This window comes from Cervus canadensis, chromosome 2 (genome assembly GCF_019320065.1).
Source record: "Cervus canadensis isolate Bull #8, Minnesota chromosome 2, ASM1932006v1, whole genome shotgun sequence".
Taxonomy (NCBI): Eukaryota; Metazoa; Chordata; class Mammalia; order Artiodactyla; family Cervidae; genus Cervus; species Cervus canadensis.
In genome coordinates this window covers 96800746-96822330 of record NC_057387.1, presented here as the reverse complement: position 1 = coordinate 96822330, position 21585 = coordinate 96800746, and the positions used below count along the sequence as shown (strand labels likewise).

General features: G+C 57.2%; 2 protein-coding genes across 26 annotated transcripts in view; one reads left to right on the top strand and one right to left on the bottom strand.

Moving 5' to 3' along the window:
- Positions 1-22: 22 nt before the first annotated feature.
- CCDC24 (coiled-coil domain containing 24) lies at positions 23-4413 on the top strand. Of its 22 annotated transcripts, none has more exons than XM_043461584.1 (9): positions 23-145; positions 692-880; positions 1111-1286; positions 1426-1542; positions 2234-2311; positions 2860-2956; positions 3450-3519; positions 3611-3734; positions 3818-4413. In XM_043461584.1, the coding sequence occupies exons 2-9, from the start codon at positions 740-742 to the stop codon at positions 4053-4055; spliced, it is 1041 nt and encodes a 346-aa protein (XP_043317519.1). In that variant the 5' UTR covers positions 23-145; positions 692-739; the 3' UTR covers positions 4056-4413. The 22 variants fall into 22 exon arrangements, with proteins under 22 accessions (XP_043317519.1, XP_043317520.1, XP_043317517.1 ...); XM_043461585.1 differs by having other exon boundaries at positions 49-145; positions 689-880; XM_043461582.1 differs by lacking the exon at positions 23-145 and adding an exon at positions 174-593.
- SLC6A9 (solute carrier family 6 member 9) overlaps positions 4368-21585 on the bottom strand; it is a 31692-nt gene continuing 14474 nt past the window's right edge. For 2 of the 4 annotated variants that reach the window (XM_043461569.1, XM_043461570.1), the window contains exons 3-14: positions 18431-18587; positions 17717-17848; positions 17076-17346; positions 10300-10432; positions 9964-10098; positions 9779-9882; positions 9161-9398; positions 8937-9071; positions 8721-8820; positions 8532-8632; positions 5788-5958; positions 4368-5662 (exon numbers count right to left, since the gene is read on the bottom strand). In XM_043461569.1, coding sequence (XP_043317504.1) covers positions 5468-5662; positions 5788-5958; positions 8532-8632; positions 8721-8820; positions 8937-9071; positions 9161-9398; positions 9779-9882; positions 9964-10098; positions 10300-10432; positions 17076-17346; positions 17717-17848; positions 18431-18587 — 1872 coding nt within the window. In that variant the 3' untranslated portion in view covers positions 4368-5467. Of the gene's footprint in view, positions 5663-5787; positions 5959-8531; positions 8633-8720; positions 8821-8936; positions 9072-9160; positions 9399-9778; positions 9883-9963; positions 10099-10299; positions 10433-17075; positions 17347-17716; positions 17849-18430; positions 18622-19331; positions 19457-21585 lie in introns of those variants that run through there. The other 2 variants (XM_043461572.1, XM_043461571.1) reach the window with 2 other exon arrangements.

Below are 21585 nucleotides of genomic sequence, written 5' to 3'. Positions count from 1 at the left end.
GTGTGTTGTGGGAAGGGCGCCTGGCCCAATCTATCTGGTCCGGACTGTCCTGGTTCCCCAGGTCCCTAGAAGTGCAGCGGTTCACTAGACTTACCCGGGCTGGAAGGAGAAATTCTACCCTGCCGCTGCCTCCTGGCCAGAAAAGGCAAGGAAGTAATAAACCCACCGGGCTCAGATTTCTTGGTTCTTTCACTTGCCCTGGAGTCTAAAGGTGCCCAGGGATGAAAGGTGCTTGGAGTTAGGTTGATGTGCAGGGTTGAGACTGCGAAACTACCTGCCACGGCTGTGGGTTGGGCTTTGTTAGCCGACAGCGCCCTGGAATGGGCGGGGCTGGGGCTCTGGGGGGCGGGGCTTGGGGTAGCGGGGCCCCGTTTCCCGGGTAACGGCCGCGCGGAAGAGGCGGGGCTAGGGCGCCAGTCCCGCCGCCTGGCTCCCGGGGCCGCGACCTGAGACTGTGGCCTCCGAGAGTCGATCAGTAGCAGGGCAGGAGAGCGCCAGAGGCCAGCGGCTCAACTTTAGTCGTGGGGACGGGCGGCAGAACGGAATGGGGCTTGGGAGAGGCCGGTCAGAGTGACAGACTGGGGGCGTGGCCTGTGAGACCCGGAAGCGGGCGAGGCGTGAGTGGGCGTGCCCGGCCATGGGCGACTAGAGGTATCCCAGTAACCCAACGCTCCGACCCGTGGTCCAGCAGGTCCAAGCGTGCGGCCGAGCGTCTCGGGGGCGGTGGCGCGGGCGGGCCATGCCTGGGGACTCCCCGTCGCTGTGGGAACTGGTGGAAGAGCACGTTCCGCTCCCGGAGCGGCCCGAAGTGAAGAGGATTCTAGGGGAGACGACGGTGGATCTGAGCCTGGAGCTACGGGCAGAGGTGGGGCGTAAGAAGGTGGGCCCCACGGCAGATCTGTCCCACGGCAGACCTGTCCCACGACTCGGATGATTTTCTCACCTCCTACGGGTCCCTAGCCCTGCCCAGTAAAACTCTCGAGCTCTTGTTGGATCTTACTGTCCGCCCAACCCTCTCCAATTTAACTGCCCTGCCGCTCATTCCCCCAGCTCCCCTGCCTCCCTTCACTTCCCTCCGCAGTCGCCGAGGTGCCCCAGCTCTCCTTGCAGGTGGTGATGTTACGATCATTGCTCCAAGAGGCTCGATCTATCCAATCCCCTGGATCGCGCCCCACCTCTGACCTCTCCTCCCTTCTGGCACCACCGCCCCTTGTAAGAGATCTCGTGCGCCAGGAACTGCGGCAGCTCCTCCAAGGTCTCCGCCGGAAGGCCATCTGTGAGGGCAGGTTGGAGCTCCAGACCTGGGGCTGGGCCCTATCTCCAGAACTCAGATGGGCTAGCCTGGCAACTGACAAGGGGCCAGGGTTGCCTTTCCTGTGGTTCCCTGGAATGAGCCCCTGAATTGCCTTTATGCATCTTCTGCAGGGACCAGACCCAGGCTTGGGTCCAGTATAGTCCCAGGGTCCTGCGCTTTGCCTTGGAGGAGCCCAGGCGTGATTTGCCAGAACAGGAGATGTTCCAGATGAGAGCTGGTGAACCCAGGTATAGTAATAGGAGAGGAGGGATCTGTCCTTGCTGGACAAAGGACCCCGGGCAACTGGTAGGTCCCACCTGCAGGCATGGAGGAGCTCGTGGTCTGGGTTGACACTTCTATAGCCACCTGTGGTAGGGGTCAGCCCGTGAGGGTTGCAGAGGCCCAGGAGACACATGCCAATCCTGGGAGCTTGGTTCGATCTGGGTTTTAGAATATGAGGAACAGACTTCCAGACAGATACAAAGACAAGCGCTTTGCAGGAAGAGGGAGCACTACATGCAGGTATGAGTGGAAGGAAAGACTTCATCCAGTGGCCACTTGTCTCTCAGGCTCGGACAGCCAGGCTGCGAGGACTGGGTTAGAGAGGGGTGGGGGCTGAATGAGATAAACGAGCAGCAGCGTGTTCATCAGTGAATGGTAGCAACTTATTTCTCACACATCCTTATGAAGGGGGTGATGTCCCCATTTTGCAGAAATGATACTAAAGCTCAGAAAGGATGACTGACTTTCCCAGGCTCAAACACAGTAAAGGGTGGCAGAACCCATGTGTGCAATCCCAGGCTCCAGATCTCCTCCTTTTAGTACCATCTTGTGTTGCCTTTGTGAGAAAGCACAAAATTGTCTAGGAGAAATGGCATTTGTGTCCTGAAGTCCTGGGGTGAAGCAGCATGGGAGAGTGAGGTTGACTTCATCTACCAGCAGCTGTCCCCGGGACCTCAGTGTCATCAAGGACCAGCTGAACGTGTCCTACATTGACCAGGTTGCTGGACACCTGCGGTGAGGCCCCAAGTGTGTGCAGTGGGGGGTGGGGACAGGGAGGGCGGGACTGCGGGTGGACCCTGATGTACTGGGACTACTGGGAGGAGAAGGGAGGGAACACACCTGGCTGGGAGACCCGGAAGAGCGGGGCTGAGAGGTGGAAAGGGCAGGATGCTGATGAGGTTGCTGCCAGGAATCAATCAAGTACAGATGCCTACACGGGCCTTGGCCTGAGGACTTTTATCCTGGGAGGAGGGAGAGAGATGACACACAGAAGAGTTTTTAAAGCAGGGGCAGGACTGTAATATGGGGGAGAACAGAGGCAGGAGGACCCGCAAGTCTAGTCCTATCGAGTAGAAAGATGGTTGCTCCTCAGGTTGGGCACTGGAAGGCGGGCAAGGAGAGAGGACACACCCTGCCCAGGAAGAGGCTGGCAGGGCTGCAAGGCTGTGCTGGAACAGCATGAGGGCAGCAGAGGGAGAGGTGGGCGGAGATAGGAGGGCCTAGAGGAGGCTCCTGGGGAGGCCAGACGTTGGGACTACATGAAGGGCTCTGCTGAGACCCAGGCCTGCAGTGCTGCTTCTGGTGCCTCACTGCCCGTGTCCCAGGGCCCTCCTGGAGGAAGAGTGCCGCGCGCTGGAGAGGGAGATTCCCATCCTGCAGGTGAGCTGCAGTCCTGGGCCACCCCAGCCCCAGCCCCTCTGCTGAGCGTAGACACCCCCGTCTCTCACCCAGGGTGTGAGATCCCCACACATGTGTCTGTGTGTGTCTGTGCCTGCAGAGATTGTGTGAACCCTGGGTCCATTTTTCCCATGTGCACACTTCTTGTGTGTGTGATCCCTAAGTACGTGAACCCATATTCCAGTTGAGTCCCTAAGTCCGAGGTCAGCACTTTTAGATCAACTGCTGGGTCTTCCCAGGTCTTTTGTCTCCTTCTCTTCCCCAAGTCTGGGTTCAGGCCTGCCACCCCCTTGCCAAGCTCAGCTTTTCAGGGAGAGGCTGGTGTTCCTCTCAGGAGTGCCCCCAGATGGTTGGGAGGAAGAGACTGCATGGGCTGGTTCCTGCTCCCCACCATGGGGATCCTGGCCTGGGCACCCTGCCCAGCCCTGCCCCGCCCCTGCCGTAAGGCCAGGCACTGAGCCAGCTCTCCCTGCAGCGCTGCCTGGAAGACGAATATACAGGGGCCCCTCGACCCTCTGAGGCAAGCCTAGAGCCCACCCTGGCAGGTGAGGACCCTAGGCAGGCCCCAGAGCACCCAGTGCTCTGTGCCACCCCTACCCCCTGCCCCCACCACCCCACCTCACTCTTGTAATACAGCCTGGAAGACTGGGCGCTGTGTCTCAGGTAGAACTTCTCCTCCAGAGCTAAAGGAACAGAAGGCAGCCATGCAACAGGAGCTGCAGGCACCCCTGAGGCCGTCCTGTGTCTCCCCCAGCCACAGGTAACCCGGAGCAGACAGAAAGCTGGATGGGGCAGGCTGAGGGGCAGGCCACAGCCCCCTCACAGCTACTCCCTCCCATTCAGGCCACAGCCTTTGGGGTCCTCCAGCCAGGGCCCTGGACCCCTGTCTTGCCTCCACGGGGCTGCTGGAGTTTGGGCCAGGCCTCTCCAGTGCTGCCTGCCTGCTCCTCCTCTGGAGCGCTGCCCCAAACCTCGCAGCCTGGCCTCCACCTGCCGCTGGGGACGGAAGATTCAGTTCAGCCCTGGGAAAAGGCCAGCTTCTACTCCGATGTCTAGTGCAGCGACCCAGGCCCCAACCTGAAGGGCTGCTCAGGAAGGAGGCTTCAGCTTCGGTTGGCACGCGTCCTGTCTATTACTGCCCACTTTCAGCTGCCAGGGCCCAGCCCACTTCAGATCTAGTCTAGGATGAGCCCTCCCCAGGATTCCACTGCTGTCTGTCTGTCTGTCTGGCCCTTTACCTTCTCGCCAGGTCCTCAGTGTCCGGTCCTGACTGTCACAGCCTCTGGCCTTTCTCCTCCCAGGTACCCCCCCACCAAAGGCCTGGCAGGAGGAGGTCTTGCCCCAGCCCTGACTCATGTCCCCCTGGAGGACCCAGACAAAGCACAGCAGCAGCTCAGAGACAGGAATAGAAATTTCATTAAAACCTATGGACTTTAAAATCCTAGTGGTGCGCGGATGGTCGGGGGTGGGAGGCGCACCGTTATTGCTACAGAGGATTAGAGGCGGCTCTTCCGGGGCTGTCACTGCACAGACGGGCACGGAGGATGGATACACGGACACTGCAGGGCTTGGGGGAAGGAGTTCTGGCTCCAGAGAGGGGTTGGGGCACGCGGGCTGGGGTGATTTGGCACGTGAACAAGGGTAGCCCAGTTCAGGAAGACTGGGCTTTAGCCTGGTGGTGGTAGGGCAAGGGGGTGTCGTGTAGGGTCCCCTTCCCCGGGTCTCTGGGCTCAACCCTCCTGCTGAGCATCACCCCACCCCTACCCCCCAGAAATGAGTTCTTTGGGCAGGCTGTTGGGTCATGGGCCTCTGCTGGGCTGGCCCTGACAGCCAGTGCTGGAAGGAGGCACAGAGACCTCAGAGCCGCCGAGTGAGGTGCAGGTGGGCCTGGAACACAGATTGGGCCCGAGGCCAAGGGCGATGGGGTGGCAACCACAGATAATACACTTTTTACAAAAATAATCACACAGACAAAAGGGCCGGGCCACACAGCCTGACCCGTAACACTGCACAGCCCCCCCGGCCCCTCGCCCTGCCTCCAGGTAGGAAGATCCGAATTAGCCTAGGCGGAGGCTGGGGTCCATCCCAAGGGCAGGAACACTGGTCAGGAGGCTGGAGGCTCGGGGCAAGGGACAGGTAGGAGACCCACCCAGAACCTCAGCTCAGGGCAAAGTGTGGGGGCATCAGCGGCCACGTGAAGCCCAGCAGGCCTCTGGGGACCTGGCCTGAGACCCCTCCAAAGTGCTATTGGGCCCCCCAGCAACGCGCCCCCCCCCATCACCCACACCCCCAGCTGCCATCTTGGCATCCAAAGGACCTGTAAACACTAGGGACGTTAGCACGAATGACCGCGCTAGCAGTGGTGGCCAAGGTGACAGGTGCCACCCCTGGCCAGGGCATGGTGGGGGCAGGCGGTGACACCTATCCACCGTCTCCCCAGTCTCTGTGTTGGGAGCACAGGGTGGGGGTTGGGCACTCCCCTGGCAGCTGTGCTCATATCCGGGAGTCCTGCAGGCGGCTGGAGCCATTACTGCCCACCATGGGAATCTGGGCCTTGTCCGGGTGCAGCGGCTGGACCTCAAGCCCGTCTTCGGGGGAGGGTGGAATGGTGGGGGCGTAGCGCCCTGTTCGGTGCTCCAGGAGGGCGGGCCCCCAGTCTCTGCTTGGCTTTGTTGCATTTTTCAAACGCTGCAGGAGGGGTAGGCATGGGGGAGGGACGGGCGGGCAGAGTGCATCAGAAGGGAGCCCTGGAGCGCCATCCATCCATCCACCCCCTTCTGATTCACCTGGCTGCCCCTGCCCCCACCCCTCACCTGGAGGAGGGTGTCCCCATCTGTTCTGCAGAACTGGAACAGGGCGTAGAGTGGAATGCAAATGACAGAGGACAGAGCCATGAGGAAGCCAATGGCCACGGCCCAGCTTGGATACTGGTATTGGTTGTAGGTGATTGGCTGGTACTGGATCACCGAGAAGATGAGAATGAACTGCAAAGAGTGGGGGTTGGGAGCCGGCATGAGTCCTGCCCAGCCTCACCCCAGCCTTAGGCCTCCTAACAGCACTGCTCCTCACCCTCTCCAGTTTCCCAGACTAGAAAGAGGCATCTCAGGGAGGGCAGGGTTGACATCAATGTTTGGGTAGTGGAAGAAGCTGATGGCACCAGGGGTCCAGGGTATGATGGGCAGGTGGGCACTGTGGAAGGGGAGGGGTCTGGCTTCGGGATAATCCTGAAGCAGCCAAGAAACTGTTCAGCGGCCGTGGCCCTTGGAAGTCAGTTCTACTCAAAGACTTGCAGTGGCCTCCCACTGCCTGCTGAAGTAAGGCCGAATCTGTGGCCTTTAAGGCTTCAATGGCATTTTCCATCTACTAAGTGTTTTTTGAATGTTTCCTCCAGACCTGGGAGCTCCTGGGATTGCATCAGCTCTAGGTCTTCAGTGCCCAGCACAGCGCTTGGCACAATCTTATGTGCTGATCTGAACTGACTTATGCAGGGAGGTGCGAGCAATGGGGGAAAGGAAAGGGAGGAGTCCTGCCCAGTCTATGGCTGCAGAGACAGCAGTGGACAGCCCGGTGAGGCTCCGAAGCCTAGAAACCATGTCAGGTTGGGGGTGCTCTCAGGAACTGCTTTGGAAAGAGCCGAGGGACACCAGAGATAAAGCCTAGAGTTGCAGCAACAAGAATACTACAGGAAGCAGAAAGATGGGCAGGTGGTTCATGGGCCACCTGGAAGGCCTGGGGCAGTGGGTGCTGCTTGCCAGGAGGCCTCAGCACACACCTCCCAAGCCTTCAGCTGTATCCTGGAGCTCAGGCCCCTCCAGCCTTTTTAGTGACTAAATTCTAGAAGTCAAGACCCGCATCCATCCGGGGGACACTGCACTTAGATGAGCTTATAACAAGTTCCCTGAATGGAACTAGAGCCTGATCTAATGTGTGGACAAATTCTTGAGCTGATAGAAGGATGGAGTTTGTAAAAAAAATAATAATAAATAAAAGCTCTTTTCAGCACTATGAAGAAGTAAAGCCTCCAAAGAAAACTAACAGCACAGAAGCACACGGTCCACAGAGCCTGGCATCCTCACCTAAAGGTGACTCCAGCCTGGCTTTCTGAGCACAGAGAGGATGCTGCAGGCTTTGCCTCAGTTTCCTAGAGACACTGGGCGCAGGTTACCTCCTGCCTCCTGCCCTCCCCGCAGTGCCCTGGGTCTCCCCACAGGGCGGCAGCTTCATGGGAGCCCTGAAGGATGAGTTCCTCCAGGGTAGGTCCTGGGCCAAAGCCACAACCCCCAAGGGCACAGTGCTTGGCGGTGGCATCTGCCCTCCCCCGCCTCCCACCGCTTACAGGACACTTCCGCTCCTCCTGTTTCAAAGCTGGGCCAGTGGCCAGAGCTGGTGCCTGTGCCAGGCTCGGGAAGATCCCACACCCCATGTGATGGCGGCCTCAGCCCTCAGGGGCCTTTTTTTCCCCAGAAACATGAGCCAAAGTGGAAATCCGGTGCTGACCTCTCTGCGGCACAGAGGAGCTGGCACGAGGGGGACACGACTCCAGACACTACCCTGACCATCGGGCTGACCCCTCTGTCACTCAGTGATGACCCTGCCTCTTCTCTGTGGAGGGACCACTACACTAGCAAATCCCTCCCCCCACCCCAGCCCCCGACTTCTCACCCTGATCATAAAGGTACAAAATCAGAAGGTTTGTAGTCCACAGACCACTCCTCCTCCTAAACTTGTGTCTACTGCAGCACGGGTCCAGCACACATGCTCCAGATCAGACCACCTGCTTCGCATGAGGGCTCTGACTCTTAGAAGCTATATAACCTTGGGTCAACTACTTAACATCTCAGGGCCTCAGTTTCCTCATCTGTAAAGTGGGGATAATAACGAAACCATGGAGAGTTGTATCACAAGACTTAGTATATGATTCCTGGTCATGGTGGGCTTTCCCTCCACCACTTCCACTCCCTGTTGGGGGGGTCTATCTTCCAGGTGTTGAATACTGGTGGAAACTCAGAACTTCCCCTCCCAAGCCAGCCCATTCCAGGGTGGCTTAGGAGGGTGTCCTGGATTCTGAACTGATACCTGACTTGCACAGCCTGCTTCTGGAACATGCGTTCACACCACATATCCTGATCACTCCAAGCACCTCAGCTATGAGGGACTAGAGACACGAGCTCAGTGAGGCTGTCAGAGGCCAACGCTAATGTCAGTCATGGTTCCTGAGGCTCCTCTTGGGGGATGCCAGGTGGAAATACCAGGGAGGGAGGGCCGGCTCTCAGCTGCTGCCAGCCTATTTTCCCCTTCAGAAGCTGGGCACTGTCTTCCAGCAAATACAGGGCCCTGTGCTCCCTTCCTAACCCAAGGCCAGGGCTTGGGTGGTTCTGAGTCTCCACACCTGTCTGACTCTATGTAGCTTCGCTCAGACTTTCAATGACCAGAGCTGTGGGTGCGGAGCCCCCAGAGGGAGCTCTGGCCTGAGGAGCTCATGCTCTTCCTTGGCTGGTTCCCAAAAGAAAGACGCTTGCCACGGGGGCAGCAGGGCAGGGACCAGCGAGGAACTTACAAAGATGATAGCTGGTGAGACGAAGCGCCAGCAGATCTGGAAGAAGAGGGGCGGTGGGAACCCCAGCATCATCTGGATGTCCTGGAAGTAGTTCTGGTGCCCTGGAGAGAGGGAGGTCAGCAACCCACAGGACAGCACGAGCAGGCCAAGGGCTGGGACACGGGAGGCCGTGGAAGCTCGGGCACTTACCGTAAATGTACATGATGGACACACACATGATACAAGAGATGATGACCAAGGAGAAGCTGGCCGCGTAGTTGTCCATCAGCAGCAGCCAGTAGATGCCTGCCTGCGGGCCAGTGGGAGCTGAGTCAGGGGTGCCTGAGGCTATGGTCCCCCTCTCGCCCCTGTCTTCTCACCCCCATACCCTGGCAACTCCCGCCCAGCCTTTCCCTTGGTTCTTACTTGGCTGGTGAGAGGGATGCCCAGAAGGAAGCCAGCCACAGCCACGCCCAAGGTCACGTAAGTCTTTTTCTGCAGGATCCACTCATTCCCTACCTCATCCACAATGGCTGTGACCAACGTCTCTAGGAGGCAAAACTGCAGGATCCGGCCATCAGAGCAGCGGCCTACTGTTGGCCCCGCCTCCTCCTGCCCCCAGCCACAGGCCTGGGTCCCACGCCTCGTACCTGAGTGCCCAGCCCCAGCAGGATGAGCATAAAGAAGAAGAGCAGAGACCACAGTGGGGCGATGGGCAGCAGTGTGAGGGCCTCTGGGTATGCCACAAAGGCCAGGCCTGGGCCATGGTCTGCCACGCGGGACACGTCCACACCCAGGTGGTTGGCCATGAAGCCCAGGATGGAGAAGATGACGAAGCCGGCATAGACGCTGGTGGCACAGTTAGTGATGCTGATGATGACACTGTCTCTAATGGGTAGGGAAACCAGTGGTCAGGACACACAGCTTAGTTCCCCCTGCCCGATTTGGGCCAGGCCAGGAGACTTGGAGACAGGGAAAAGTTCTAGGAACAAAAGCACCCCCACTCTCATCTCTGGTCTGTTCTGGGCCTCTTTAAGTGGGCATGGGGCTCTTGAGTCCTTACAGACCACTGGGGCATCACTGTCATCACCCCTTCTCTCTTCTGCAGTGACAGAACCCAGACCCAGCACTGCCAGGATCTCAAGGCTGTGAGCGGAAGGGAGGGTCCAGGAGGTTGCACTGGATCTGGTGGGTCTGGAGGAAGCAGGATCAGGCTGCAGAGAGGGCAGAACAGGGGGCAGCCCCAGCGCTGGCGGAGAGACTCTCACCGGTAACAGTTGTTGTGGAACTTGTTGTAGGAAGCCATGGTGATGAGACCGCCCCATGCGCAGCCCAGCGAGTAGAAGATCTGGGAGGCAGCGTCCCCCCATACCTGCAGGAGGAGCTGCGCTCAGAGGCTGGCACCTCTCTGCCCCTCCCCGTCCCTCCAGGTCACCTTCCACCCACAGCCCACCTTGGCCTCCAGGATCTTGTCCCACTGTGGGGTCAGGTAGTACATGATGCCCGTGAAGGCTCCTTCCAGGGTCACGCCACGGATGAACAGGATGGTCAGCACCACGTAGGGGAATGTGGCCGTAAAGTATACCACCTGGGGGTGAGAGGGGCCCCACTGGACTCCTTTGGGCTCTTCCCACACTCCCCCCACCAACCTGCCCCCTCAACCACCACAGGCCCCCTGGTCCCTCTTTCCCTCCTACATGCGTTCATCACTCCCCCACTCACCCGTCCACACACAGGGGAGGCAGGATATCTCTGGGTGGGCATAGGTCCTGGAGGGAGGGGGACTTACTTTCCCTGAAGACTTGACCCCGCGGATGAGGCAGAGGAAGACGACCACCCAGGAGACACCCAGGCAGCCGAGGAGGGGCAGGCGCACCTCCCCGAAGTTTCCGATGTCATCCGACAGCTTCAGCACGTAGAGCCTGGAAGGGGACATGCTGTCACTGCGGGCCAGCCCCGCCACCCAGCAACACATCCCCAAGGCCCGGGGCCCAGCCTGGCAGCTCCCTCCTTTCTCACGGAGTCCCAGCGGCCGGCCTGTCTGAGATGGGAGCCTTGGCGAGGCCCCAGCCCCAGTCTGCCCAGCCGCCTCTGTCTGCTGCCTCTCCCAGAATCCTCGAGGGTGCCTGCAGGCTACACCCCAGGCCTGGGCTAGCTTCCTCAGCCCCTGGGGTGTGGAAGTCTTCCTGTCCCTGCTCAGACCCAGCCCAGGTCTTTCCTTTAGGAAGGCCCTCTCCTCCAGACTGGACGCACCCTATCTGGCGTCACCTCCTCCGGGAAGCCTTCTGTGATCTTTTCACCCATACTGGTCCTCCAACTCTGATGAACAGAGGGAGGCAGTGAGGTACTGAATAAAGATAGAGGCTTTCCAGGTGGTACTAGTGGTAAAGAAGCCGCCTGTCAATGCAGGAGACGTAAGAGACATGGGTTTGATCTCTGGGTTGGGAAGGTCCCCTAGAGGAGGAAATGGCAACCCATTCCAGTATTCTTGTCTGGAGAATCCCATGGACAGAGGAGCATGCAGGGCTATAGTCCAAAGAGTCACAAAGAGTTGGACATGACTAAAGCGACTTAGCATACACATTGGAGCACGCAGGCCTAGACTTGAACCTGAATTCCTCTCCTGAGTATGCATGACTCTCTCTGGAGCCCTATGCCATGCCGGCTGTGTTTCTTCAATCAACTGGACATTGATGTGCCAAGCCCTTGCTAGATGCTGGGCATACTGACCTAAATCAGGTATTGTGGGCACTGCCAGGAGTGTCTTAACCCCATGGGGAGGAGCACACTGGAAGTATTCCTGGAAGAGGTGAGGCTTGAGCCAAAGTTTCAAGGATGGGGAGAAAGTGGGTGAAGAGAAATGAAAGTACATGCCAGGCTGAGGGCATGGGTCAGGGCCAGGTCATGACCCAGCAGGACACGGTCAGGAACCGCCTGGGCATGTCAGTAGCTCAGGAAGGCTGGAGGAGAAGGGGAGGGGAATAGAGAAGGATGAAGATAGGAAGGAACAAGATCAAGAGAAGTTGTGAAGTCAAGATGAAGAAGTTTGGATTTTATTCTGAGAGCAATGAGAAGCTTCTGGAGGGTTTTTAGAAGAGGTCTCTCAGGGCCTCTCCTTGGCTCAAAGCCTGGTAGCAGCTCCCATCTCTAGCCATGGAAAACCCAGTCCATACGGTGGCTACAAAGCCCTCCATGATCCACTACCTCCTAAGTGTCATCTCTCAAATCTCCTCTCCTCCTGCTCCTTCCCCCCTTACTCACTGTTCCAGCTGTGTTGGGTTCCTTGTTGTTCCTTAAATGTGCCAGGCCCACTCCCACCTCAGGGCCTTTACACATGCTCTTCCCTGTCTGATGTGTTTTTTTCCCCCAGACCTCCACATGTCCACACGGGTGTGAGATCTGTGCAGGCACAGGGCCCCATGCTTAGAAGGGCCTTGTGCTTGCTTTAATGTCCTGCCATTGTCATCTTGAAATTCTGAGCACATTTGAACAAGAGGCCCCATCTTTTCATTTTGTGCTGGGCCCCACAAATTACGCAGCTGGGCTTGTCAACATGGCTCCCCCGCTCCTTGCTTCCTTCAAATCTTTACTTGGGTGTCCTCTTTGCAAAGGGGCCTATTCTGGATACCTGGAGTAAAACTGCAACCCCGGCCCCAGCCTAGCATACCTTACCCCATTCCTGGCTGTATTTTCCTCCATAGTATGTCTCCTTCTATCATACTGCACGTTTTACTATTCAGTTTGTTATCTGCCCTCTATGAAGGCAAGGGTTTTTGTCCGTTTTGTTCACTCTTGTATCCCTCCAGTGGTTCGCAAAGTCCCTGGCACAGAGTCATGCCCAATAAGCATTTTCTGAATGGATGAATGAATTAACATCATGGAAAATGGACTGGGAAGTATAAAGGGGAGTATCTGGATGGGGACTGGCTTGGTTGTTGGAGTTGTCCAGGCTAGAACTGATGAGCAAGAGACAAATTATTGAGCCTCAGTCTCCTCATCTTTAAAATGGGCATCATAACATGAGCCTAGGGTAATCTGTAGATAAACTTAGAAAAATACAGGCTCCTTTCTTTCCCCTCTTTCAGTGAGGACTTCTCAGCATAGCTCATAGGCTGTCCTCTAATCTTAACTATTTTTACTTTTTTTTTTCCAACTCAGTTCTCAAACCTCATGACAACATGTTTAATACTTTGTGATGGTGGTCACCCTGGTGCCTCATGGGACAGTGTTGCCAGGTCTGGGATTTGTTTGTTTGGTCAGCCCACTGGACTGTCAGACTTGCAAGCACCTTGTTAGGCCTCCTCTGCCGCAAATCTTCTCCTAGGCTGCCCTTCATACTGTGACCTGCAGAGGGTGCTGTCCAACACATCCCTCTTCCAGCAAACTCCTGCCTCGGGGTTGGTTCACTCAACAGGCATCAGGGTCAGAAACTTTCCAGCCTCTCAGTCCACGGAGGAACCAAAGACAAAGGGATGAATAAAATCTACCCCCTACTCCCAGGAGAGGCTCCTGGACCCTTGTGGCTGTGCGTTCCAATCTTTTTCCCTTTGGGACATGCAGAAAAAAATAGTTTGGGCCCATGGGGCAAATAGACAAGGTCACTCAAAGCTGAAGGCAGCAGGGCTGGAGGTTCTGGGCTACCTAAGCCCGACCAGACTGGCACACTATTTAGGGCACATCGTGCTGGGAGGCTCTGCCTTCCAGAATAGCCACTGGGTCTTAACTGCTACAGCTGAGAGGTGATCTACTTTAAGCACCAGCATTCAAAGGAAAGAACCCACTCCTTGCTCAAAAGACTCTCTAAAAACTTTGTCTAGTTACATATGCTAAACTGGTAGTGCTTTGTATTATTTTTTATTGCAAGAGTTCAGCATACAATACAAGGGCTTAAAGAGTTCGGTAGGCTAGACTTCTGAACTCTTAACTTTCTCTTTATGGCACCATATTTAATGTTTTGTTTTGGTTTTGGACCATGTGCTTTTGAGACCAAACAACTAACTGAAAAACTTTTGGAACCCCACATGTTTACAAGTTGGCTTTCACATAGCATCTCTGGACTTATTCTGCATTATTTTTTAATTTTCCCAACCAGATGGTAAACGCCTTGAGAACAGGACACTCTCATCTATTTCACTGCATCTCCAGCAGTGGCTATCACTGTACTTACTGAACACCCATCACTGTTCTTAGTGATTTCTGCTATATCATTATAATAACAAGAATGATGTTGTAACCACTCGCACTTAATGGATGAGCAGTTGAGACTAAAAGAGGTTTGGACCTCACGAGGCCAAGCTGGTATGCAGCACAGCCAGGATTTGAGTGAGGTCTGTGTGGCTCTAGAGCTGGCATGAAGATACCGGAAGAGGGGTGCTGGGATCCAAGTCCCATTGGGCGCCAGGTGTCTGCTGGGGGGATGAGGGCATGGTCCTGAGCTTAGGGATCAGCTCTCAGAGGACTGTAAGATCATGCTGTAAAGACGTGGTGAGGGCAGGGAAGACTGGAGGCCAAAGGGTGGGCAAAAGGCAGACATGGGCTCAGAAATCTGCTCTGGGAGCTCTTCTCCCTTTAGAGGAGTCAATCCTTCTCTTGATTTGCTTTGTTCACTTGTAAAATGGGAATATTTTATAAAACCGGCACCACTAATAGGGTTGCCATGGGGCTCAAATGAGATTGTGCAGCTTTCCAAAGGGTCACTGGAGACTGTGGACCCAGAACGCCTGCAGAGTATCATCGGCCTAATTCACATTAGGCACCAGGCACAGTGGGGCATGCGTATCCTGACACATGTATATCCTGACACATGCATATCTGACACATGTATATCCTGACACATGCGTATCCCGACACATGTATATCCTGACACATGCATATCTGACACATGTATATCCTGACATGTATGTCCTGACATGTATATCCTGACACGCGCGTATCCCGACACGTGTATATCCTGACATGCATATCCTGACACATGTATATCCTGACATGTATATCCTGACACATGTATATCCTGACACAGCATTGCAGTCTAGTTCCTTAACATCTGGGAATCAGTCTCTGAATCTGAAAATGATATCATATAATATGCCTAACATATAGTTCTCTGGTGGCTCAGGGGTAAAGAACCCCCCTGGCAATGCAGGAGACTTGGGTTTGATCCCTGGGTTTGGAAGATCCCCTGGAGAAGGAAATGGCAACCCACCCTAGTATTCTTGCCTAGAGAACCCCATGGACAGAGGAGCCTGGAGAGCTACAGCCCATGATGTTGCAAAAGAGTCAGACACGACCAAACAGCAACAATAAGCACACAGTAGGTGCCGAGAAATGGGGGTGCTTGCTCACCTCATCTTGCTGAAGCCAGCTTGGGCAGCCCTCTCAAAGGTCACTTCCCTAGGCTCTCCAGGAGGGGGCAGGAGGGAGCCATCCTGAAGGGAAGGCGTCCTGCCTGGGACTGGGGCTACTTAGGTAGGCCTGGCTCCAGCCCTGGCCAAGGACTGGAGTTCAGCGGGCCATCCTGTGGACCTCCTGACCCATGGCTAGTTTTCTTGGAGGGGAATTCCCCTCTAATTGCACTGGATAAAATCTCCTGGGCTCTGCCAGGCAGTAGCCCCACCCTGGAAGACAGCCCCTGGGGTGAGAATTTCTGGAGCATCTCTTGGCTTTGTGCTTCTGGAAGCTTCCAGAAGGTTCTCTCTCGTCTAGATCAAGTTGCCCAATCCACACCATGCCTCAAATGCAGCAGAATACCTAAAGGGAGGAGTCTCCTACTCCCCGCTCTGTCCCTGCTCTGAGTGCAGTTCTCAGTACCTACTTGGTGCTCAGGAAATGACCCGTCCAATGACTGAATGACCAAATATGCCCAGAGGTAATTTTGCCCAAACCTCACTGGGAGGCAACGGCTCTATGGTCTCCACCATGAGTCTTGAGGACGGTGACCACATCTTAACCGTCTTTTAACATCTATGGCGCAGCACAGGGCCTCCCCAGGTGGCTCAGTGGTAGAGAATCTGCCTGCCAATGCAGGAGGTGCAGGAAACACTGGCTCAATCCCTGGGTCAGGGAGATCCCCTGGAGTAGGATATGGTAACCCATGCCAGTATTCTTGCCTGGAAAATTCCACGGACAGAGGCACCTGGCAGGCTACAGCCCATGGAGTTGCCAAGAGTCAGACACGACTGAGCACGTATGCGGCAGCAGCTGCCCAGGGACACTGGGCCCTGAGGCTCTGAGTGCTGGCCCTCGGCTTAGAGGACGTGGACCTGCTAGAACTTCTGAGTGTAACCGGGACCTCAGCCGCTCAGCCCTGACTCTCCATCACAGCGTGGAGAAGGCTCGAACCCTCTGACTGGCAGGGGAAGCCCTGTGCCTTTTGATGCCCTAGCCTCCTCTGTCCCAATACTCTGTCCAACCTGCTCCCACCCCCAGCTCCAGTTTGACACCTCCTGGCTGTGGCTCATCTGCCTATGTCTCTCAATCCTTCTATAGCTCCTTTTCTCCCTCCTCTGGGAAGTCTTGGCTTTGTTTATGATTTGTTTTTTGACCGTGTCATGCTTGGCATGTGGGATCTTAGTTCCCTGAGGAGGGATTGAACCTGTGCCCCCTGCAGTGGAGGCACTGGAAGCTCGGAGTCTTAGACACTGGACCTCAAGGGAAGTCCATGGGAAGCCTCCTTGATCACCTGCTCTTGCCTTCACCACATCCCCTGCATATACCTGCACTGAGGCCCCTGCCCCTAATAGCATTAACTACCCAGCTCCCTTCTGGACTGTGACCTCCTCGTGGCATGGTCTCAGGGCCATTCATACCCCATGGGCACACAAGGTCCGGCGGAGTGGACGCCATAAATGTTTGTGGAATGAATGAACGAGGCCTGCCCACCGGCCCACAAAGCCCTCTTCCCATGAGCTCCCCAACAGGGCGTGGGGAATTTCCTCCAGGATGTCCTGCTGTGCCCTCACACCCACCCAGCTGGGACAAGATGTTCCAAACACCCCCAGCAACAGCTTCCCTTCAGGCCAGCCCCGGGACTCCGTTCCCTGTTGGCTCAGAGCTGAGGGGTGCCAGGCTGCCCTTCCCAAACGCAGCTCTGGGCTCAGGAAACGGCCACAGCTCTTCTTTGCTTCTGCAGGGCTAGGTCTGCGCTTCATTCCTCTAAGCCCTCCAAGAAGGCACGTACTCCTTGAAGGCTACCACGTGGCCGGTGAGCTCCCCATGCACCTGTTACCCTCGTCACAACGGGTTTGCCTCAGGCTCTTCTGGAGCTAAGGCCTCTGTTGGTGCTCTTCTGCTAGCCATGAAGCCTCCCCTTCGTTTCCCCGACTCTCCTCGGCTGACCCGCCTGACTGTTGGAGCCTTCCCTCCCTCGATGCCGCTGTGTAAGGACTCTCATGACCTCACGAAGCCTGTGCGTCAGCCTTGGCGTGGAGAGGCTGCCCACACGCCTACCACACACCATTCCTGTCACCCTCCCTCGATGGCAGACCACTGCCCAATGGCAAAGAGGGAGGGCTGAAAACAGGCCCCCAGGGTGACCCCTAGAAGCCCAGGTCCCATGGGGGGCCTCACCTCCAGTACTCCTCGCTGGGGCTTGTCCTCTTGAGGGTCTGGTTGAGCGCCTGAGAGACGTTTCCAGGCAGGGCAGGAGGCTGCGAGCCGTTGGTGATGTTGGGGTTATCCAGCACGCTCATGCAGTCGGGCGTGTTCCAAGGGTTATTGCAGTAGGTCCAGGGCAGCACGGGCGTCATGGACGAGAAGAAGTAGTAGAAGGCGATGCAGATGACCACGTTGTAGTAGATGCCGATGTACGTGGACACCACCATCATGCCGTAGCCCACACCTGGGGGAGGGGAGGGGCAGGAGCAGCCTAACACACCTAGCTGAAGGACGCGAAGCCAATTTTGAAGGGCCTAAGGGGCAGACTTTTGTGGAGGGCCACAGAAAGGGCAGGTCGAGGCCTTGGCAGGAGCGAGCTGGGGGCTGGGGATGGGGGTTGGCGAAGGGCTTTTGTGTATGCACACGGTAGGAGGAGAGGGTGGAGGCCAAGTAAACAATGGATCCCAGCATGTGTCCCTGGCCTTGGCCATTGATGTGGGCCTCCGGTCAACACCCAGGTTCCATAGGGGTTTATGGCAGTGTTTATACAGACGGGTGAGTCAGCACGGCCCCCAGAGGCCCATGTGTGTGTGTTTACCCCACCCGGGCCTCACCTTTGAACATGGGGCTGATCCTCCAGACCCCCAGGCAGCCCTGACTTGCAAACTGGCCAAAGGAGAGTTCCATGAAGAAGAGGGGGATCCCGCAGAAGATGAGCATGATGAAGTAGGGGAACATGAAGGCTCCTGGTGGGCAGGAGAGGGCTGGCTCAGGGCTGGCTTTGGGGGATCCCACCCTCTTCCTGCTCAGAACCCGACAGCAGAACCTTTGCAATTGGCTGGGCTTCCAGAAGGGTGTGCCATGGCCTGGACTGGAGCCTCAGTCTGAGGCACACTGCTCACGCACGGCCTGTTTTTTAACTTGACAGGGGTTCCCAGGAAGTCTGCTCTGAGCTGAACCCAGGTCCCAGAGCCACCAGGTTTAGGTGGGAATTAATGACTTAAACAAGCAATTTCACACTCATTAGCTGATGGGGTTCTTAAATATCCCCAAATCATTTGAGGGGGGGGGGGGGCTGTTGAAGTGCAGGGGGTATAAAACTGAGATTTGGGAGGTTGGGTTGCTTTCCTCTCTACCTATTCTCCCCTCGAGCGATCAGGCTGCCAAGGTCACAGGGTAAAGGGTACCTAAGCCAGGTGTGGGGGCAAAGGAGATTAGGGCCAGAAGTCAGCCTGTCTGGATGGGGTCTGTGCCAGAAGGGGGTGGCTGGGCCCTGGTGGCTGGGCTCTATCCACGTGGGTGGTCCCTGCCCTGTGCCCACTGGGTACCTCCCCCGTTGCGATAGCAGAGGTATGGGAAGCGCCAGACATTGCCCAGGCCCACGGCATAGCCCACGCTCGTCAGTACAAACTCGATCTGGTTGCCCCAGTTGCCCCGTTTGAGGTTCTGGTCCTTCTTGGTGGCCTCACTGGGCACAGCACCATTCTGTGGGGACAGGAGAAAAGCCACCATCAGCAAGGCATTGGCATGAGGTGCCTGACCCTCCAGGCCTCCCCCAGTGGGGACACCGTGGACCCTCCAGGCCCCTACCCCCACCCTGGGCTTCCCCTCTGCTGGCAGGAGCTGCAGGCAGGCCTGGCAGAGGAGCACAGAGGGAAGAGAGGCTGCCAGAGGGTGCCAAATGGGGCCTCCCTCACCAGCCCCCCAGCACTCTGTGCCGGGGGCACCAGCCCACCTGAGGAGCTGCTGCCGGCATCTGAGAGGTGGGATATTGAGAGGGAGCTTGAGTTGAGAGCCCCCCAGCCCCAGCCCCTCCAAAGCCTCCCCTCTCCCCTCTGGGTGAGGATCTGGGAGCAGCTGAGCCTCATACCAAGCAGCCAAGCTGGGCTGGGCACAAAGGGGCCTGTGTCCAGACAGCCCCCCCACCCGCCACCACCACATCGCCAGGCTGAGCACGCTGACCATGGCAGGCGGCTGTGGGGGAGGGGACATGGGCCCCCTCCCCCAGCTGAAGGCTTTTTCTAGGGGGAACCTGGTGGTCAGGGCTGTGGGGTACAAGAAGGGGCAAGCAACTGAGCTAGGCCAGACCTGAGGAAGGCATTCTGGGACCCAGGATGGGAGTGCCAGGGGAGCCATCTCTAATTATTGCCCACGACAGGGAAGGGGAGCCCTGGGGAAGCTGACCTGGGCTGTGGTGGCGGGGGCTGGGGGGTGTCTGCTGGCCATGAGTTGGGGAGGAGATCAGAGTTGTAGGCACCATGCCAGACTTGGAGGACAGACTCTGCTAGGGGAACTAGAGGGAGTGACTCTGGAAAAGGGTCTCTGAGCTGAGAGAGCATGGGCTGCAAAAGAGGGGGCTGGTCAGGAAGGGCTGATGAGGGGTTTCACCCCAAAGGAAGGATGCAGGTTTGCCTGGGGAGCTGTGGGGCTGGACTGGGTGGCCCGAAGCCCCACTGAGGCCCCCAACCCCATACTTGGGACTAACCCAGTAAGTCCCGTTATAAGTGTGAGCAGACCCATCCCCCATGCCATGTCCCTTCCACCCCTCCCACTGAGTCAGCCACCCTGAGCCAGAGCCTGGGGGTCAGAGGAGTATCAGAGGCAATGAAGGACCCTGAGAGTCGCCACCAGAGAAGCCCAGAGAGCCCCTGAGTGACAGAGACAGTCTCCCAGAAGTGGGCTGTTCTCCTGAGAGAAATGGCCAGGCATCCCTGGAGGACACCCAGGATCAGAGACATAGCCCCACAACCTCTGAGGGACAGCGCTGTAGTGACACTGACCCTCCGTTTGAAAGAGACAGATGGAAGGCATGCAGGCAAATAGACAAATGGGCCTGGGGCTTTGCCATGCTGCTGGACTCTGACACTGACCCATAGGCGCAGAGTCAGGGGATGGTCTCACCGGGCCTGCGCCTTCCAGGAGAGCCTATTTGGGAAGGCAGGCCCAGAGGCCCCAGCACCCTGATGGTGGCCCTCCTAGCCACGCAGCTTCGCTCTCAGTGGGCGCCTCTGGGGGGCCACTCCGGGCTTGCACAGCACGTGGGCGCTACTGCGCAGACACCCTTGTACTGCACAGAGGTGTCACCTCCCACCCAGCACTGCCCAGAGGAGACCCTGAGCCTCACATGGTCTTGGAGGTTTGGGGCCCAGTACCAGGAACCCTTCACAGGGCACCCAGGGCCGACCAGCAGAGCCTGTGTGCATTCATTTGCAGCCTCGGAGGTTTACAAGCACCTTCTATGGGCCAGGCCCTACCTCAGGCTCAGGGAATTCAGAAGGGAAGAAAACACACCCCGACCCACTCAGAGCTAGAAGTCCAGGGGGAAGTAAGCCATTAATGAGATAAACACATAATTTTTACATGCAACTTCAACGTGACCACAAAGGGGAATTTCTCAAGTCACGAGAGCGTGAAAGGATAACTAGGGTGGGGGTGGGAGCAGTGTGAGGTCACAGAAGGCTGCCCTGACGAAGAGGCTTGAAGGCCACCTTGGCCCTGGGAGAGGGCAGCTCCCAGTCCTGGTGTGACAGGTCCCTACAGAATCCTGGCTAAGCCTGTCACCACCTCCTAGGGCGTTTTTTGAGGACAGGCCTAGCAATAGCGTGGGGTCTGGGGGGCATTTTTTCAGAGGGCGTGAGGCCTGCCTGGGGTAGTTTATCCATTCCCAAACAAAGCCCAGCCAAATAGGCCTCCTATATGTTGATCCTACAATAACAGTTTTATTCTGTCCGAGGCTTGTTTACTTAGGGGCACAATGGAGGATTGTGGCAGCTGCGAGCACATGGGTGGGGTCACGAAGCAGCAGTTACGGCTGGCCGTAAGAGAGGCAGCTGAGGGTCCAGGGTGGCCTCACGGGTGGAGCCAGGGCAAGGCCTCTTGCAGAGACCGAGGTCCTAAGGTTTGAGGTTCAAGGCCTGACCAAGTGCGGCGGGACTGGACTTGGGCCTCTGAAGTCTCTCCTCCTCCCCTGGCATGCAGGGGCCGGGGGTGGGGGGGTGGCCAGCAGCGAGTCACAGGCCGACTGAGCCCTCAGGAGTCACTGGTCGAGTTCACGAGCGGCACCCTACTGAGCCTTGCGCTCAACCATTCAGTCCTGCTGGCTGTGCCCCTTGGAGGCCCGAGCCTGGGGCACTGGGGCCCGGAACTGGAGCTGGGGATGGGAAGTAACAGACAACACGAGGGGTCTGCTCTGCAGAAAGAGGTGCACTGACGCCCTGCGCGTGGTGGGAGGGGCTCCCAGAAGCAGCAGCACTAGCGGCTGCTCCCTGGCCCTGTATCCCAGCCCTTCAGTGCCCCATTCAGGAGCTGTGGGGAGAATGCTGCTGTGGGAGCCTGCTATACAGCTAGGCCTCTGGCTTTTCATTCTAGTGCAAGCTATGTGCAGGCAGTCTGGCTGGTGAGGGCGTGGTGCTCAGCAAAGGACAGAGGAAGCCCACCTTCCTCCAAGGACACTGGAGGGCAGGGTCCCTCTGTGGGGGCTCCT

Coding starts and splice junctions, on each gene's coding strand:
- CCDC24 (XM_043461584.1), top strand. CDS start 740: ATGCCTGGGGACTCCCCGTCGCTGTGGGAACTGGTGGAAGAGCACGTT. Junction 881..1,110: donor CAGAGGTGGGGCGTAAGAAG/GTGGGCCCCACG, acceptor CTCTCCTTGCAG/GTGGTGATGTTACGATCATT. Junction 1,543..2,233: donor ATGAGAGCTGGTGAACCCAG/GTATAGTAATAG, acceptor TTCATCTACCAG/CAGCTGTCCCCGGGACCTCA.